The following is a 17978-nucleotide window of genomic DNA, read 5'->3' as shown; positions in this document are numbered from 1 at the left end:
TTTCAAACAATATTTTTGTAAATGTATTTTTTTAATTAATCAATTAAAATTGTTATTATCATTGAATATCATTATTTTTGACATAATTTGAGTTTTCGTTTACATCAAAACTTATCATATTTTAGGATAATTTTAATTTAAAATGTAATTTTCATATTTTTCAAACAAATTCTAAAAATATTTTTTAAATATTTTGTTATAATTGTTAAAAAAATATTGAGTTGCATTTCAAATAAAAAGGTAAAGATATTAAAAATATTCTAATTAAAATATGTAAAATTTAATATAGTTTTAAGGAAATTGTCAAAATAAAAAAAATTACACATAAGATAATCATAATTTTTGTTAACTGGGCATATCATTATTTATATGATATCGCACATGAAAGAAAAATTTATGTTTTTAAAATTATCTAATTAACTCTATACTCATTTTTTTTTATTTTTTATATGATATCAAACATTCGTAAAAAAATAGATAGTTTAAGATGCAAAAAATATATTTATTTAATGAATATAATATGAACGAATATTACAAATACACCATTTAATAAAATAAATAATTAAAAACTGAAAATTCGTATCCACGCTGGCCAGGGTCTAGGGTCTAGTTTCTATTAAAATGGAATTGGTGGGATAGCACGTTTGAAAACATAAATTAAGAAACCCACATCATAAATGATTCATGCAATCTACAATTCATAGGTAGACAAACAAGTAACATAATAACTCAAACTAAGCCAACAAATGATGATAAATAACACAACCATAATCATAATCAACCAAAAATAAATACTCCCTCCGGAAAATATATGATGTTTTAGACATTTCATTTGTATACAAATATATGATGTTCTATCTCTAATTAATGTTTTTGATTTAAAAGTAAAATATAAATTAAAATGTAAAAAGGTAAGTGGTTGAATTTTATTGGGATCCAAATAAAACTTTACATCTAAAACAAAAAAGAATAAATAAAATTATATAATAAAGTTTTCTTAATAAACTTAAACATCTTACATTTATATCCGGAGGGAGTATCAATTACCAAATTTAAGAAAAATGGCCATTAATAGGTCTCATTATCACAAACCAAAACTTGTTTTCCATCTACTTATAAACCCTTCAAGTTCTTAGTCAAACAAAATGTAAGTTAAGCAATCTTCTGACCACTCTTCTGAGCCTGTTTAGCTTTCAACGCTCAGAACGCAATCCCATAAACAAAAAGATTATAACAGGGGTTACAGTGTAACTTGTAACTTGGCGTGATTATAATACGCAACTCCTAAGAACGCAAACCCATAAACAAAAAGATTCACAGGAGTTACAGTGTACTTAATCACAGACCATGAGAAGGCGATCAAGAGCCAGTCCTTAACCACACCAGCAACATTCATGGTCAAAGTAGATATATGTTTTCCCCACCAAAAGGAACACAGCAAAGATTCAAAGCAAACGCACAGAACGAGTTCGGCCCAAAAATGACATAATCAAAATGGAAGAGGTCTCTCTAAGAACCGGAAACTCCACAACAATCCAAGGGATAAACAAGAATGCTAAGCAGCACGGTGCAACGTAATAGAGAATAATCATATATTGATATAAGGGGCTTTGTGGTTTAATTTGAAGAAGCATAAAAACAAAAATATTTGAAGTAGCATTCATTATGAGACGAAATAATGTAAAGAAATCTTAAAACCAGCAGCATAAGACTAAACCCAACGATCGAGAATCTTGTTTTTTTTTAACTGAAGGTAATACACCTCAAAGTATACCTTACATGAGGCATGCAGCTTTTGCTTTAGCATGAATCCATTAGCAAAAACTTTATAACGGATATAAGAAATCCTGAAACAGACAAATCGTCAACAAATAAAGAAACACCCTCATCTAAAAAGTAGACTCCCTGCCAAAATATATCACGAAAACCAGACTGCAGCACTTCAGAAGCAATATAATTTACAGATGGATAGAACTATAAAATTATTGGCTTTAGATAAGAAGCAAAAACTTTGGAAAAGATTAAGAAACAAAAATACAGAACAAAATGCAGCATTACAATTATGTTATGTCAACTCTGCGCAGAAATAAATAGTTATCTAATTTAATATTTCTAGTAACTTGAAAATGTAAATCTAGTTTTTGGAAATAAATTACATTCTTTGAACATTTTCGGAAAATAGTATTAATCTTTTTTACAATTGTCTTTTTTTGCAACTGTCTTTTTTTGTCTTGTAGAAGATGAAGCCTCATCATTAAGATGTGACTGATGCAAGTGGATTACTACTTTTCAATGGATATGGAGCCATTAAAAGATTTGGTCCCCAATATTGTTTACAATATATAGCTGTGTTTAGTATTTTGTGTGTTTGTAGTATCATTTACTATATCAATACTTTGTAAAGAAGCTCTTCAATATAAGCTAAATTCACTAGCATTATAGTGTATATATCTGGTTCTCTGGTTATTGTTCTTTATAATATATGATTCTTTCACTTCATTGGAGTCAAGTTGGATCATTGGAAGCCTTTTACTCGCTTCACGATATATGCGTTCTTTCAATCTGGTATGTTCTTCAGGTAGTTTATGAAAGAAAGAGAACTTTGATGTTTATTGGTAGTGCAATAAGGTTGAGCTAAAATTCGAGAGTTGGACATGATTTCAGACTCAAATGATGGAGATATCTCCTGAAGAAATAAGCATCGTCTTTTTCCACAACTTATGTGCAATGGCTAAGCTCAGTATGCAGATCTAGACTTAAATTCATGAAAGCATAAAACGAGAATATCCCTTGTATTATTATTTCTCGTACTTATCTCTTTGAACCAAAATTTCTGATTCCTTTGTTTATTTTATATGTTTACAGAAAACGAAGTAAACAGACATTCTCTATTTTAAGGAGCTGTATTACCAAATTCGACTTCCCCAACGGGGGTGACTCCCGCAGACGTCTGGCGACGACGCTTGAAGCAGACGAAGCTCAGCAACCCCAGGAGGAAGGCGCCGATGAGGCCAAGAAAGAGGAGGCCCCATGTCGCCGAAAGCGAGCCGTCTGCAGAGTTAGGTGGCGTGCCCTGGAAACCCATCCTGCAGAAAACCATGAACATTAAATTAGAAACATATATGGAAATGGAGCCGTTTCATATACTAAAAACATATAACGGGTTACTTGCACCACAAGAAGCTAGCTAGTTCAGTTCCAGGCATGGCGTCTTGAAGGAACATAGACGACTGGCTCTAGTTTTTAAGAACGGATTTTAAAAGGTGTGATATGGTTAAATTCACCTCAAATGATGCAAAAGATGACTTGCACCACAAGAAGCTGGTTCAGTTCCAGTTCCAGTTCACCACAATTTGAGCTCAGCACAAGAGAAAGAGGGAGGAATATATGAAATCAGATGGTTCCAATAAGGCCACGTGAGCACGAATTCCAAAGGAAGATCAAAATGTTTGAAGCTTATACGTACAAAGAGGAAAGAGATGAAGCGTTGAAGATTAACAGATAACTTAATATCTCAATAGGTCCTAAGGATACAACATCAGAAGAACTTATATCAAGTAGAGATACTATAACTAAGAAGAATCATTACTAGTAAGTCTAAAAAGAAAAGACTATATAATATGGACAGTTTACCAACCTATTATTATTTGCTAGATGTACTTTCTCCAACAAAAACCTCTAGTAAAATTTATTTTTTACCCTCACGTTCCAAGTTTCTAATTTTGGTTCTAACCAAAGCAACAACCCAATAACTTTTTTTATCTTTTACTCATCTCATCTTCTAAAGCACAATAAGTATCGTTCACTTTTTTGTTTTTCAAAAAAAAAAAAAAAAAAGAGTCAATTCCATGTTATTCAAATCGACAAAGCTCAGTGATAGGGTCAGTATTCTCTTACAACCTACTTGCAATGGAAGTAACCTTGGAGCAGAAGAAGTAACGGGTGGTTCAACTTCTTGACTTTGGCATACGTTGGTAAATGCTTAATCTTTCATAAAGTGTAGACATTTTCTTCTCATGTCTCGCTCAACCTTTTAATCTTTCATAAAGTGCAGACCTTATTTCTGCGTCCACAATTCTCATGTGTCCAATTCTCATATGTCCATAATTTATGTCTTAACCACATGTGTTCATGAAATATATATCCATAACTCTTGTATCCACAATTGGAACAGTGGCTGATTATCTATTAATTTTTGAGTTTTCATATCCACATTTTTCTCTGTCCAGGCAAAAGATTTTATAAATGGTCTAATAACTAAAATATATGAAAATGGATATCAAAATATAGAGAATAAAAGTTTACAATTATCATATCAGACAAATTTATTTATATATTTTCAATTCTTACAAACAATCAAATATATAAAATAAGGGGAAGCAAATAGTAAAACTTATCCCTCTATAAACATAACCCATAATAAATGACCAATTTAAACTAACTCGAACTAAATTACCAACTTTTGGTTTCTCTAAACTAGTTCCCACTCAAAGCCGTACTTGCCAAAGGGCAAAACTGTCCAGAAAAGCCCTTCGAACCCGTGAATGTGCTCGTCTAGCACATTGTGCCTTGAGCACATTGTGCCTTTAGGTGCAAACAAACTCAAAAAAGTGACTCATTGTGAAATGCAATCTTAAACCGAAGGTGTACATCAAAAAATGAGCTTCTAAGCGTCAAAGCTTTGTTTGGTACATGTGACTCATTATGAAATGGGAGCTCATTTTTTTGATGTGAACTAAAAATAATGGAGTTCTCAGTTGAGTTTTTGTAAGCTTGCTTTCCTAGGCAGAATTCTCTGTCAACCAAAACATATACGAAGGATTCATACATGAATAAGACCATCAATCACATTGGTATAACGTGTCGAACTCGGGAAGCTATACTGAAACTTAACTCCAGTCTACAATTCTTAAAACCCCAAATAATCCTCAGAATCTAAGGTGTTATAACATTTAATTAAACTCTTGGATCAGTTGACTGAATGTATGATTTGAGGTACCACAAGGTGAAGCCTTTCACTCCCATTGTTCTCATGCTATATTTGGGCATCGCTTCTGTAAAGATGAACAAGCAGGAAGGAAGTCGGGGTATAGGAAGACATTCTCTATTCAAGAAACTTGGTTGCTGTTGAGAGTGAGCAAAGTTTACTGTGACTGGTCTCGAGGAATATGGATGAAGCAGGCCACGCCTAAATACGCTTTTATGGCATGGTTAGCAGCTCGGGACAGATTATCGACGCTGGATAGGATTGCTAAATGGAGCCAAGGTACTGTCACCACTTGTGTGCTTTGTAACTTGGGCACTGAATCGAGAGATCATCTGTTTTTTGAGTGTTGTTACTCTGCTCAAATGTGGGAAAAGGCGGTCAAAGGTATTATGGGGAGTTGTTATACTAACGTGAGCTTATAATAGACAGAAATAAGGAGAAGAAGTGGCTGTTTTGCATACGTTATGCTTTTCAGTTAGTTCTTTATGTAGTGTGGAGGGAACGCAACAAAGTGAGGCATGGGGATAAGTCACTTCCACTATCTGTGGTGCAGAGAATGATAGACAAAGGGATCAGAAACAAAATCAGTGTCTTGAGAAGGAAGGGAGTCAAAGGAATGGATGAGATGATGCAATTTTGGTTTTCAACTAGAATTACAAATGTTTAAGATGTTTTTGGAGTTTAAAGTCTTAAAGTAAACAGTATGCACTAGTTGTAAAAAAAAATTTTGGTGAATAAATTTAATATTCATTCAAAAAAAAAAAAAAAAAGATGAACAAGCAGAGAGTCAGAAATGTCTCTATTAACAAAGTGTAAGCAAATAAAAAAAAACAGACAAAACTCTTTCTTCTTGCTTGTTCACAGATCAAAATCCTTCACAATGAAGAAGATTGATATTTGTTATGTATAATATTCCGATCAATAGATCGAGTTTTTGTTCAGTTTAGCGGATTTCGCTTTGGCTTGACGATTTTGTAAGATCGAATACTTCTTCCGCTACGTCAGATTGAATCTTTGCTTAGGCGATTTTGGTGTGCTCTCTTGATCCTAATCGAAGCTGGGTATAGAGTCTACCACTAAGAGTGACTCCCATGCACACTCAATCCCCTAATCTTTCTATTGATGGTTTTCACTTATTAGTGGTCTATGATTCAATTGAGGGAGGCAGCTAATCCTATTTATTTCTGTTAGCCTATGATTCAGTATTGATCCCTATGAAAAGGTTAATCAACTTAATGAAGTTTTTGTCCATGTGGATACTCTTAGATTTACATGTTTTTTTGAAAAAAATGAAAAATGCTAGTAGAACAACATGTAACACATAAATATAAAACTGTTGTGATTAAAAATCAGTTATGAAGTTTAAGGACGAAAGAGTAATGGAGAATAGACAAAAACAACAGATCATGTTTTCACAAGACCACAATTGACCATGTCAATTTCGTTCCTACAAAGTTTGATTTGCCACAAGTTGAGAAAGAGAGCAACATATCAACAAGAGAAAAAAAAAAACCAGCAAAGCCCCTCTATTGGAACCGTATTTAGTTTCTGCTCGACATAAGCTTGGTTTGTCTGAAATACAAATGATATGATTGGCCGGGACAGAATAGCCTAGTGGTAACACTAGAGTGAACTGGATCCCAAGGCACCTGGGTTCGAGTGCTCTGGGATTCCGGAGACCGCCCGTGACAAAAAAAAAAAAAAAAAAAAAAAAAAAAAAAAAAAAAAAAAAAAACAAATGATATGATTGGGTAGTTCGATCAGGTTTGATGAAGCACTGAACCAGAGCAACAAACATTTCACAAGGACAACAGAAAGAATAGCTGAATAGAAATTATACACTCGTTGCAGAGCAAATGCAAACGCAAAGCTCAGCTTTTCCACTCTCAATCACAGATAACAGAATGAAAATAGTGTTATCATCAATAAAACAAATAAACGGCCTAGGCACAAAATGATGGAAATTTTGTTATATCTTTAGACAAGTTTGAATACATGTTCTCAGTGAAGCTAGGCCATAGTGAGCCTCAGAGATGTTCTTTCTAAGCGGGTTTGTGTACTCTGTCATTATTTGCTTGTGCAGATACAGCTGAATTTCAAAAGCAAAAGCACAAAATTATGAGGATGACAACCAATTGTGTCATGAGCCAAGCAGGTTAAAAAGACCAAAGTAACAAAAGCCTAAAACCAATTTTAAAAGGCAAACGCGATTCAGTCTCATAGCAGCTCTGTTTATACTTGAAGAAGTTACATTATACGATAACATGATAATGGAGAAAGCGGGTCGAAGAACTTGCCAACCAGGGTACAAACGCTTCTCAGAGTCAAGCTCGATGTAGCCGATCACTAACACCTCGATCCATATCAACGTCGAGATGGAGAAGAGTAGTGGCTGCCCCAAGTAGACACTTCTGTCTTGTTAAAATCTGCTTCAGTTACTTTTATAAGATGGAGCTGGCTAATCTTTGAGAGGCGATCATAACCGTTGGGATCAATTGACGAATCCATCTTACTGCTTTAAATAGCTCACATAATTGCGCACCATTCCAGTTTTCTAGATATTTCAAGAGTCTCCATGACCAATCATACGACCTATTGTAGGTGGTCCACAATCTTTGTTGACTTAAAGTCTTAAAGGTATGTAGTAGTATAATCTGAATATTATTATTTCCAATCTTACAACAAAATACAAGGGATAGAATCACCATCACTGCCGGGACAGAATAGCCTAGTGGTAACACTAGAGTGAACTGGATCCCAAGGCACCTGGGTTCGAGTCCTCTGGGATTCCGGAGACCGCCCGTGACAAAAAAAAAAAAAAAAAAAAAAAAAAAAAAAAAAAAAAAAAAAAAGAATCACCATCACTACTCTCGCAAACAGATGGTTACCAAATTGAGTAAAAGATTTTAGATGCAAAGTTTGAGCATATGAGATGAATCAATGCTTTACAAAGAGATGCTTTATTATTATGATGGTAACTCGCACGCGGCTTTACCATCTTTGGCCTTGTACTGACCAAGCAGCTCGGCTACAGTTTTGCAGCGACATTCTTTTCCAGGTCGTAACACGTCTCCATAAACCGCCATTTCAATAACATCAAGCTCCTTGTCTGTATGTTTAGATTAGAAGAAATCTCAAGAAACTGATAGCATATATACACAGAAATACACACACTTGTGTATGATCATTGTAAGGGTAAGAAGAGAATATGCCAGCTTATATCTATAGTCTTTTTGGAAAGAAGATCCATTTCCCAAGAGCATTAAGCATTTACACTTTGCTTCAATGATGATATCTCCTACATAACTCAATGTACACTGTTTAAACAACACATTGACATGTAAACATACCTGTGAACTGCAGGCCACATGAATAACCCTTAAGTGTCTCAGCATCCACATTCTCCTGAGCTGCTTTGAATCTGTTCACTCTAGTTTGAAGAATCTGACAATTCTCCGCCGTCGATTCTCCACCTTACAAACACATAATCAACAATCAAAGACTAAACCTTTAGACCCCAGTGAGAGAGAGAGAGGTTGGGAGAATCGAAACCTTTGGAGTAAGGAACAATGTGATCGTACTCGAAACAGAGACATCCGCCGCAGTTTCCGAATCTTTTGCAGACGACGTTTCCGGCGGCGTCTTTTCGCCACCTCTCGGGATGTCGACCGGGGACGACGTCGGCGTTTGACCAGCACTTGTTCTTCGCCTTTCCATCGAAGAATCGAGGCCTCTCAGGTCCGTAAGATTTCTCATTGACGCGAGACGGCGGCGACGGAGGAGGAGGAGAGGCCGTGGTGGTGGAGTTAGAGAAAGAGGCGGAGTACGAAGGTACGGAGGAAGAGATCCCCATCGCGTCTTCAACTCTCGAAGGTTTCGGTTTAAATTAAAATATAAACCGAACCGGATCTTGTTTTGTTATTTCCTTTTCGAGAAGTTCTTTGGAGCCAATCAAACCCAGAATGAGGTTTATTTGTTGAAATATTAAACGTTTATAGAATTAGAAAAAAGTTTTGAGGGTTATTTTAGGAAACACTATATTTTCTTTACTTATGGAGAGTCGTCGATCCCTCTATTTAATTAATTCGCGGAAAAATATCCGAACGAGATTTAACCACATCGAAAGAGATTCTCTCTGATCGGAGTTTGGATCGATGGCGAAAGAATCTCCGTCTCCGTCGTCGTCGTCGATGTCCTCCGTGCTCAGAGCCTACGCGGCTCCTATTTTCATATTCGTCCTCGCTATGTTCTTCCAGCTTTTCCTTCTTCCTCGTTCCTTTCCTACTTCTCACTACGACGGTACCATCTCTCTCTCTACTCAATTGTCCAACGCACTCTATAATCCTATTGCCTTACTGATTTGAGTTTCTTTTCCGTTTAGTTTTGGGTGTAAAGACGTACGGTTCAGTGGATGACGTGAGAGAGGCGTACGAGGCTATTATTGCTTCCAAATGGTAACTTTATTTTTTTTTTGGCTTAACTTTGAATTCGATCAATTTAAGGCTACTCAGTATCTCTGTTTGTGCTCTTCACTTCTTAGTTATAAGTTTCTGTTTTTCTTTGAAATTGATCGTCACAGGAATTCAGATTCAGGAGATGCTCGTCCCGCTGATTTTATAAAGGTCCGTGGATATTTTGTGTGTCTCATTCTATCAGCCTTTTAGGTTTCTGCTAAGTGATGCTAATTATATGCAGATACAATACGCCTATGAGCTTTTAACAAATCCAGTATGGAAAAGGGACTATGACCTGTATGGCATTGATGAATCACTGGTAAGTTCTTATTTCTGTTTCTTCATTCATGATGTACACAAAGAAAGATTTCTTCTGACTTTTTTTTTTTTTTTGGAAAATCAATTGCTTGATTTAATGGTTGCAGCATATTATAGAGGAGCTTGAAAAACAATATGCTGTGGAAGATTTTGCAAATATAAAAATTCCCCTGCTGGAAGCGGTCTCTTATGGTCAGTTAACTGACAGACCTCTTTCACATTTCTTCTTGAATTCGTTTCATATAATTATTGTGATGCCAACTTGTTAGCTCTTAAATATTTTTAGAGCCTGAACGTGAAGGTTTTATGGCAATTACGTCCCAAGACTTTGCGTCTAAGTTCCAAGATTCGAAGCCATGGCTCATTCAGGTAAAAAGCTCATCTGGATTTGTGCTTCACGTTATTCTAAAGCTCGAAAGTCTTTACATTTTGGATTAACTGAAATGTTAAATACCTGTAGCTGTATTCTTCTGGTAGCAACAGCTCTGCTCAGTTCTCTATGGCCTGGAGAAGGATTGGTAGGATTTCTCTTTCTCTAGTATTTTTAAAGTGAAAGTGTCTTGCTAGATTTAGCTAAAGACACTTCAATTATATAGATTGAAGAGTTACAACAGTGCATATGAAAAGGGAAAGTTGAAGTATCTGCATAAGACAGTATTAGTTTTCAGAAAAGGAATATGGTGTCCATTATGTACGAACCATGTGTAGCATTGATGCGCCACCAGATATCAAAAGATATGTTTTAACAAGTAGGAGGGAACATTAGATTAATAGCTAACAATAGTGTTGACATGCTTTACTGTGAATGGAATGTTCTTACCAATCATCTTGTTAAGCTCAGCTCGCTTGTATAATTGCAGTTGACTTGTTGGATGGGGTTGCTAATCATGCGATGGTAGAGCTAGGTGATGTTCGACTTGTGACCTACCTTGCTGAGAAGAAAACAACAGGACAAGTACTTTTTAGAAACGGTACGTTATCACTTTACTCAGTCTGCCAACAACCTAGACAAGAAAATGAGATGAGGGAACGTAAAAGAAGTAAAAATTAGACTGAAGTAAGTGAGAGGAGACCCACTGAAAAAAACGTAGAGGGGACCTAGTTAATTTGGTTCTGTAATCGTGTGTTTGTACTTTGTATCATGACAGTATATTACATCCCATAGGTTTGGGCTATTTTGAACACTACTATACAGTTACACTTATACATTCACATTTGTATTACAAAAAGCTGTAATGATTGTATGCCTTGGATTCGTACTACATCTTTCACGAGTTACTCTAAGATGCATTCTTCTCCTGTTATAACCTCCTACTATGCATGCAGGCCTTCCTTCAATTGTCGCTTTCCCTCCCCAATGCAAAACTGCAGATTGTCTTATCAGGTAACTCAGTGGCTGAATCGTTTAGCTTAACAGGAAAGCTTTGTTGGTTGTAATATTTTCTTTGGACTTTGGACTAGCCGTTTAAAGGATTTTCTTGCTTCATTTCCTCTTGGTGAAATAATATTTTAAATCTCTGTTAGGTTTGAAGGAGAGCTGTCAACAGACGCAGTTACTGATTGGTTTGCAACCACGGTACTGGAGTTGCCTAGAGTATTCTATCACACAAAAGAAACACTGGTATATATAATATCCTTTCCGTGCTATTGCTGAAGTTAGAAACTTGTCGCGCATAAAGTAATGTTTAGAGGACCCATATATCTGAATGTAATGTCTTACCTTCTTCAGAACCTTAAGTGGTAGTCCAACCAGATGTCTTTGCTATAACCTTCCATCAATATTAAAGTCAATGGTTTTGGGTAGAGGATCAAGATCAAAGACTAACCATATTAGAAACTTCCATGGGTGTACTTTGATCTGCAAAGCTGCAGGCCGTATAGTATCTAAGTCTTATAGATTTTTCCATGTCATGGTTCGCAAAATATGTACCAGCACATATGACACTGTTTTGCTTACATGTTTTATTCAGGTTCATATGTTGGCACATATTGGATATTTAGACTATTTCCTTACTTTTTAGGTAATTAGAAATATGTTTTTTGGGTAATAAACAAATAATTAGAAATGTATATTTGCATACAGGTACCCAAGTTTCTCGCCAAAGTTCCACCTAATAAGGTTTGTTCAACTTTCTTAAAACGTTCTCTTTAGAATTTTTCCTTTATCAAGCGTTTTTCCATCCTATTTAACTTATAAATAACATGTTAAGCAGGCATGCAGATAGTTTTTTGCGTCACATCTAGAAACTAAACTAATTTCATTTTTTCGTCCTTTCTCTGATCTTCCCGTACCCTAGGTGAGAGTCATTTTATTTTCACAAACAGGGGAGCGAGCCACTCCTTCTGTACGCCAAGCTGCAAAAGATTATTGGAATTTCGCCTCTCTAACTTACGTGCTTTGGAGAGAAGAGGATGCATCTTTTTGGTGGAATGCGTACGTCATTGCACTTCTAAGTCTGTTTATTCGGCGCTACTGTCTGTTGCTTCTGCGAATGATTTATCATCGATATATCTGTTTTGGTTGTAAACCTTTGATACATCTGGTCATCTCATAATTTCTCTCTTATAACAGGTTGGAGGTGGAATCTGCACCTGCCATGGTGATTATGAAGGATCCGGGTTTAAAACCTGTTGTTTATCATGGTCTTTCACTATCTTGAACCGAGTGATTGGCTAACTAATGATGCTTGGTTTGGCAACTAATTGTATAATATATTCCATATTGCAGGATCTGGCAACCGTACATGGTTTTTGGACATTTTGGAGCAGAACAAGCAATTACGTAATCCCTCTCTGCTTCTACTCGTTATATGTTTAGTAGAATTGGGGTATCAGTTGCAGTCTTATATATGAATGATTCTAATTGGTTTTTGATACATTTGTCTTTAAAGAGCTTCCTCAACTAAGTAGCACAACATCAATGGAACTTGGTTGTGATGCACGTGGATATTCTCGAGCTGGTTTTGAAACAGCGACGTGGTACTGTTCCGTCCTTGTTGGAAGACAGAGCACGGAACTCAATAAGCTGAGGGAAGTGAGTAAAGTCTTTTTAAAAATTCGTCCATTTTTCCCTGAAATTCTCGTCTTCTTCCTCTTAGAAACGTGTTTTAATCTTACAAGTTTGTAGACCATGTGCAGGGTACAAGATGCTTTGTCAAACCATGACGAATCAGACGAGGCTTCCAAGGATCCTTCAGTAGCTCCAGCAGCTTCTGCGCACAAAAACAAGCGACTTACACTTGCGTGGCTCGATGGAGAAGTCCAGAGCGTAAGTAATCTTGCCAGAATCTGTTCTGTTTCCTGAATCCATCAGGATTTCTTAACATCTGGCGTCTAGATCTTTGGATCTGTTACTTGATACCATCTGACTCCCTCTAGATTTTTTTATTCAGAAATACTGTTTCTTCTATGTTCAATCGGAAACCAGCTATGACACGTGTGGAACAAGGAAGTCCCCAATTGATGTCCCGAGGATCTTGATCATCCGGTACCATAGAAATGCTACAGAAAGTGCTAACGTAGAGAAGAAATCAAGTAACTGGCCCAAAACTGTTTGGGAATCTGAAGCTGACGATGTAGATCCCGCTGCACAACTTGTCGTTAGTTATGACGGACCAGCTGAAACTCCCGAGGTACAATACTAGAGAAAACTCTTATTAGTTTCGGGTATTGACTTTTTGTTTACATTGCTTGTTAACTTTTTGTAGATCATAAAGTGGCTATCTAAAATGGTTGAAGATGGTGACAGCAAAAACCTACCATTCTATGTAAGTAACCACTGTTTTGTCATTCTTTACATGTTCCTTTATAACATATCTCTTTTGATCTTTCACTTTCACTTGCAGAGAGCGAAAACTCCAGAACTTGTTCCAGAAAGCACTGAACCGATGAGGTCAGGAGTCCCGAAAAGCGTGAAAGCAACACAAGCACTCTTGCGCTTATGGAACAGAATCAAAGATTACCTAGCAGACCCAAGAATGGGACCTACATTGCTTCTAGGAGCTTTGTTATCTGCAGGCAGTGTTTGGTGGACGAGAAGCCGAGCAATCCAACAACCCGTTCAGACAACTCAGCAATCATCGACGAATCAGTCAGACAATAACGTAATAAAATGATTAGATTTATATAAATGTATGTGTATATATGCCTCGTTTTCGACATAAACCTAATAAAGAAAGATTGATGATTGTTTACAGACGGAGGAGGAGAAGAAGAAAGAGAGAAAGAGGAGGAATGCAAAGGGTGAAGAGGCTCCTGCTTCGATCACTGATAACGAACCTAAAGATGCTGTCCAGATTCTATCTTCAGGTTCTGATTCTGACTAATAATATTATAAGCCTTAGGAATCTTCTGTTACATTTTTGTTTTTTTTAGTTAAAGAATATCCGAGATTGAAATTAAAGTTATTAAATTCAGATCCTGTTAAACAGTTATATATATTGGATAATTTTACATTATTTTGATAATTTGAATAATTTTAGTTAATTTTTAATTTGAACAAGTTTAAATTTTTGATTCTTTGGACCAGCTTTAGAGATAATATGATGTGATCCTATGAAAACAAGAATAACTTGATGGGATATATAAGGCTACATGCAACTCTTGTTTCGTGGCACAATAACCAGTTATCAGAAACATTGGCAACGGAGTGGTCAATCGTCCAAAAGATAGTATATCTTTTCTAGCATCTTGAAAGAACAATATTTTCACGCTTTAATAGCGTGCTCATACTTACATGTGAAATCGTTATATTTTGAACTGATGCTCTCTTTCACGCATGATATTGAAAGTTTAAGAACGAGGCAACTAGTTCATAGTCACTTGGAAGACCAAAAAAGCGAAAATCAGCTAGTACATTCTGCAATTTACCATCTCTGCAGATTACCATCTTCACTCTAGAGGTTTGTTTCTCGACTAGTTGACCAAATTTCACTCTAACGTCTAGAGAGATGAGAATTGTAGAATTTTCTAAAAACATATGAATATGATCTATTCTCATTGTTTTCAGTCTTGTAATATGAATAGTTTAAATTGTTTTCTGATTATTTTTCTTTGAAGAGCTTCCTCAACTAAAAAAGCACAACGTCAATGGAACTTGGTTGTGATGTAACCCCATATGGTTGAATATTACGGCGGATTTGAAAAAGTGATAAGCACTGTGGATTTGAAATCTAACATCTCGGATATGCTTGTATGTGTGGCGACATAAATATTTAATTCCCATTGCTAACAACATCAAACAGATTGACAAAAAAATTAGTTGGTTAGGGACTCAATCCGTCGGACACTTCCACTTTATCGGCTCGGGTTCGAGCCGGTTCCTTTCGGGTCCGAGTCTTTTCGGATCTTAAATATTTAGACCCAATAGGTACTTAGAAATTTTCGGTTCGGATTCGGATCGGTTCTTCTTGGGTCCGTGTGGGTTCGGGTCTATAATTAAAATACCCATAAAATACCCGTAATTTTTCGGGTCCATATCGGGTACGGATCGGGTTCGGATATTTAGGATCTGAAAAAGACATGATATACTCAATTCCATCAACTTTAGTTGAATATTTGTCATATATATCTAAAATTTTACAAAACAACTTAAATGAAACTATTAATAATTAAAATAAAACATTTTAAAACTCTAAATTTTACATTCTAAAGCTTTATATTATTTTAAAAATGTTAAAGAATAATAACAAATGTTGTTAACAAAAGATATTTCAACTAAATCATAAAATAATATATATAAAATAGAACACAAAAACATTATAGTTTTAGATATACATGTTTTTAAGTCTGGGTACAAATCGGTTCTTATCGAGTTGGGTCTATTCAGGTCGGTTCTTTTCGGGTCCGGATCTATTCGGGTCGGTTCCTTTTCGGTTCCGGTTCTTTCGGGTAAAAAATTTAGATCCAAAAAATACTTGTAAATTTTTGGTCCGGTTTCGGATCGGGTATTTTTAGATCGGTTCCGGTTCGGATCTTCGGGTCCAGGTTAAAATGCGAGTTTATTCTGATACAGCGACGTGGTACTGTGTCCTTGAAAGACAAATTGTGGAACTCAATAAGATGAGGAAGTGGGTACAGTCTTTTCCTTTTCAAAATTCTTTCATTTGCTATATCTTAAGCTTTAGTCCAAAGTTGAAATGCTTTGTTTTTGTTTATGGTTTATTTGCGCCTATAATTTAGTAGCATATCAACCCGATTTATTTAACTGGTAATTATGGGAAATTTATTCTTATAGCTCCACAAAAATCTATTTCTGAGTCTTCATAACGTGAGAAAATTCTTAAAAATTAAAGAGAAAAAAACTTGGAGTTAATAATTATATGCTTACACTAAAAAATATAGAACAACACACTTCCCGTGAGTGGCAAAAACAGCCAAACAAACTGATAAAGAAATGCATGTCCGAGAAGAAAAGAAACACTAGCCAGAGAATGAAGATTGAAATCTTTTCACAATCAATTTCTTTTCATTTCTCGGCTATCTTTTACATTAGTTGGAAAACATTTTAAATTTAAGTTAAACAATGTGATGATCATGCAAATTTGTTTACTTTGTAGCACTAAATAAGCCGATAAGACATATCGATTAAATCAGGTTAATACTTCTCTATATTGCCTCACTAATACATTTATCTAGACCTAACAGAGCATATATACATTGAATTTATTTAATGTAAAAAGGGATTTTCTTCAAGATAAACATTTCATCTCAAAAGGCAAAAATTTCTTTTAATAGACCTTCGTTTATTTATGTTTTTACCTTTTTAAGAAATTTTATTGTAGTGATACTTTTTTTTTTGTAAAAAGAAGGAAACAAAATAGACTTTTTAATTCAGGATAATGAATTATTATATTCTCTGACGAATCATGCTGCTCCATATGGGACAATCTCCTCTCAAGTGCGGTCCATGAGAGGTCCCAAGATGCTCACCACAACATCAACCCTGTCGTGTTTTCATTATATTTCTTTGTCATTCAGTTTCAACCATATATTTTAAAAGAAAATGGTTCAGTCAATTAATTGATTGAGCTTCTCGGCTTTCAGGATCACGTATTTCACATTATCTTTGTACGTGATTTCTTAAACAAGTGTGACTTCTGTTTACTTTAATACAATGGCTTGCATAAACGAAACAACATGACTTTCTCAACAGAGAAAATTAAAATAAAACATTTTAATTTAGCTTTTCATTAAAAATAATTCTACTTTATCATTGTAAACTAGGTGTTTCGCCAGCTTATGCAGACATAAACATTTTATAACTAATTATTAATACAATTATTACTAATTAAAAGACTACAATGATAAATTATTATTTTTATTTTTATAAAATTATTATATATTTTTTGTCAAAAAATATTATATATATTTTTGCTTGAAAATTCGTACTTATAAATTTTTTAATTTTTTATTATATCTATTATTAATAAACAAATCTTAAAAGTCACTCAATATTATTTTTCAGTTATATAAAATTAAAAAGTTTACTTGATTAGTATTTAGTTATGTGTTTTCTGTTTTTTTTATTTTAACTTTCTATTAAAAATATTTTTTCAGATAACAATACTGTATATATAGAAATTATATTTTTTGTTTAAAATATATCTTTTAGATTTTTGGATAATTCCTTATTATTAATAATTTTAATAATTTATCTAATCAAAATAATTTAGATTCATATTTTTATTTTTACCACTTCACAAATAATAGTATAGATAATTAAATATTTTAATTTTGATTATTTTAACTATTTTAGATGAATCTGTATTAGATTTGATATCCACAAATAAAGACAAAAATCTAAAATTTGAACAAAGAATTTATTTATATGATGGATTTGGAGATATTTTAAATTTTAGAATATTTGATTGGCACTACAAGAAAACATGCCTATAACGAGGAAAAATTACGAGGAAATATATTCCTCGTAAATTTACGAGAAAATTACTACGATTTTACGATAAAACTGAATTTCGTCGTAAAGTCGTAGTAAAGTTACAAGGAAAATGTTTCGTGGTAATTTACATGTAAATTTACGTCGATTTTACGAGGAAAGAGAAAATTCGTTGTAAAGTCCTTGTAACTTTACAAGGCTTTTACGACGAAACATGTTACCATTAATTTTTGTGAAAACGTATTTTAAGCATGCTTTACCAAACTGATACCCTCGGTTTAGAGATTTTGGAATAACTTGATTAGCTGCTATCAAAGTTACACCT

The 17978-nt window shown here is 34.6% G+C and overlaps 3 protein-coding genes and 1 long non-coding RNA gene across 5 annotated transcripts in view; 2 read left to right on the top strand and 2 right to left on the bottom strand.

Annotated features, from left to right (window-relative positions):
* The window catches only part of LOC106309301, a 5532-nt gene extending 4136 nt beyond the window's left edge, over positions 1-1396 (bottom strand). The window contains exon 1 of the mRNA XM_013746342.1: positions 1245-1396. Within this exon, the coding sequence (XP_013601796.1) occupies positions 1245-1396 (152 nt within the window). The remainder of the gene's footprint in view (positions 1-1244) is intronic.
* Positions 1397-2401: 1005 nt separating this feature from the next.
* LOC106310606 lies at positions 2402-3698 on the top strand. Its single transcript, XR_001263824.1, has 3 exons — positions 2402-2565; positions 2665-2740; positions 2866-3698. It is a non-coding gene; the product is annotated as an uncharacterized LOC106310606 (long non-coding RNA).
* Positions 3699-7610: 3912 nt separating this feature from the next.
* Positions 7611-8918, bottom strand: LOC106310169. The gene is made up of 3 exons (XM_013747386.1): positions 8540-8918; positions 8338-8460; positions 7611-8096 (listed from the first exon to the last, which is right to left on the bottom strand). The coding sequence occupies exons 1-3, from the start codon at positions 8838-8840 to the stop codon at positions 7954-7956; spliced, it is 567 nt and encodes a 188-aa protein (XP_013602840.1). The 5' UTR covers positions 8841-8918; the 3' UTR covers positions 7611-7953.
* Positions 8919-9034: 116 nt separating this feature from the next.
* On the top strand, positions 9035-14222 carry LOC106312809. 2 transcript variants are annotated; one of them, XM_013750468.1, is made up of 20 exons: positions 9035-9286; positions 9369-9441; positions 9567-9609; positions 9683-9760; positions 9867-9951; positions 10061-10128; positions 10220-10277; positions 10620-10730; positions 11086-11143; positions 11284-11380; positions 11843-11878; positions 12057-12193; positions 12332-12402; positions 12488-12541; positions 12651-12793; positions 12887-13027; positions 13152-13391; positions 13467-13526; positions 13605-13862; positions 13956-14222. In XM_013750468.1, exons 1-20 carry the CDS (start codon positions 9142-9144, stop codon positions 14082-14084), a joined length of 2085 nt encoding a protein of 694 aa, XP_013605922.1. In that variant the 5' UTR covers positions 9035-9141; the 3' UTR covers positions 14085-14222. The 2 variants fall into 2 exon arrangements, with proteins under 2 accessions (XP_013605922.1, XP_013605921.1); XM_013750467.1 differs by having other exon boundaries at positions 10046-10128.
* The last annotated feature ends 3756 nt before the right edge of the window (positions 14223-17978 follow it).

Source organism: Brassica oleracea, chromosome C8, assembly GCF_000695525.1.
Source record: "Brassica oleracea var. oleracea cultivar TO1000 chromosome C8, BOL, whole genome shotgun sequence".
NCBI classification, from domain to species: domain Eukaryota; kingdom Viridiplantae; phylum Streptophyta; class Magnoliopsida; order Brassicales; family Brassicaceae; genus Brassica; species Brassica oleracea.
This window is presented reverse-complemented; position numbering and strand designations above follow the sequence as displayed.

What these genes read in the sequence shown, in the direction of transcription:
- LOC106310169 (XM_013747386.1), bottom strand. Translation starts at nt 8,840, where the DNA reads ATGGGGATCTCTTCCTCCGTACCTTCGTACTCCGCCTCTTTCTCTAAC. An exon ending in CATTGTTCCTTACTCCAAAG is followed by an intron (nt 8,461 to 8,539) that starts GTTTCGATTCTC and finishes TGTGTTTGTAAG; the next exon opens with GTGGAGAATCGACGGCGGAG. An exon ending in ATGTGGCCTGCAGTTCACAG is followed by an intron (nt 8,097 to 8,337) that starts GTATGTTTACAT and finishes CTAAACATACAG; the next exon opens with ACAAGGAGCTTGATGTTATT.
- LOC106312809 (XM_013750467.1), top strand. Translation starts at nt 9,142, where the DNA reads ATGGCGAAAGAATCTCCGTCTCCGTCGTCGTCGTCGATGTCCTCCGTG. An exon ending in AACTCAATAAGCTGAGGGAA is followed by an intron (nt 12,794 to 12,886) that starts GTGAGTAAAGTC and finishes ACAAGTTTGTAG; the next exon opens with ACCATGTGCAGGGTACAAGA. An exon ending in GCAAAAACCTACCATTCTAT is followed by an intron (nt 13,527 to 13,604) that starts GTAAGTAACCAC and finishes TTTCACTTGCAG; the next exon opens with AGAGCGAAAACTCCAGAACT.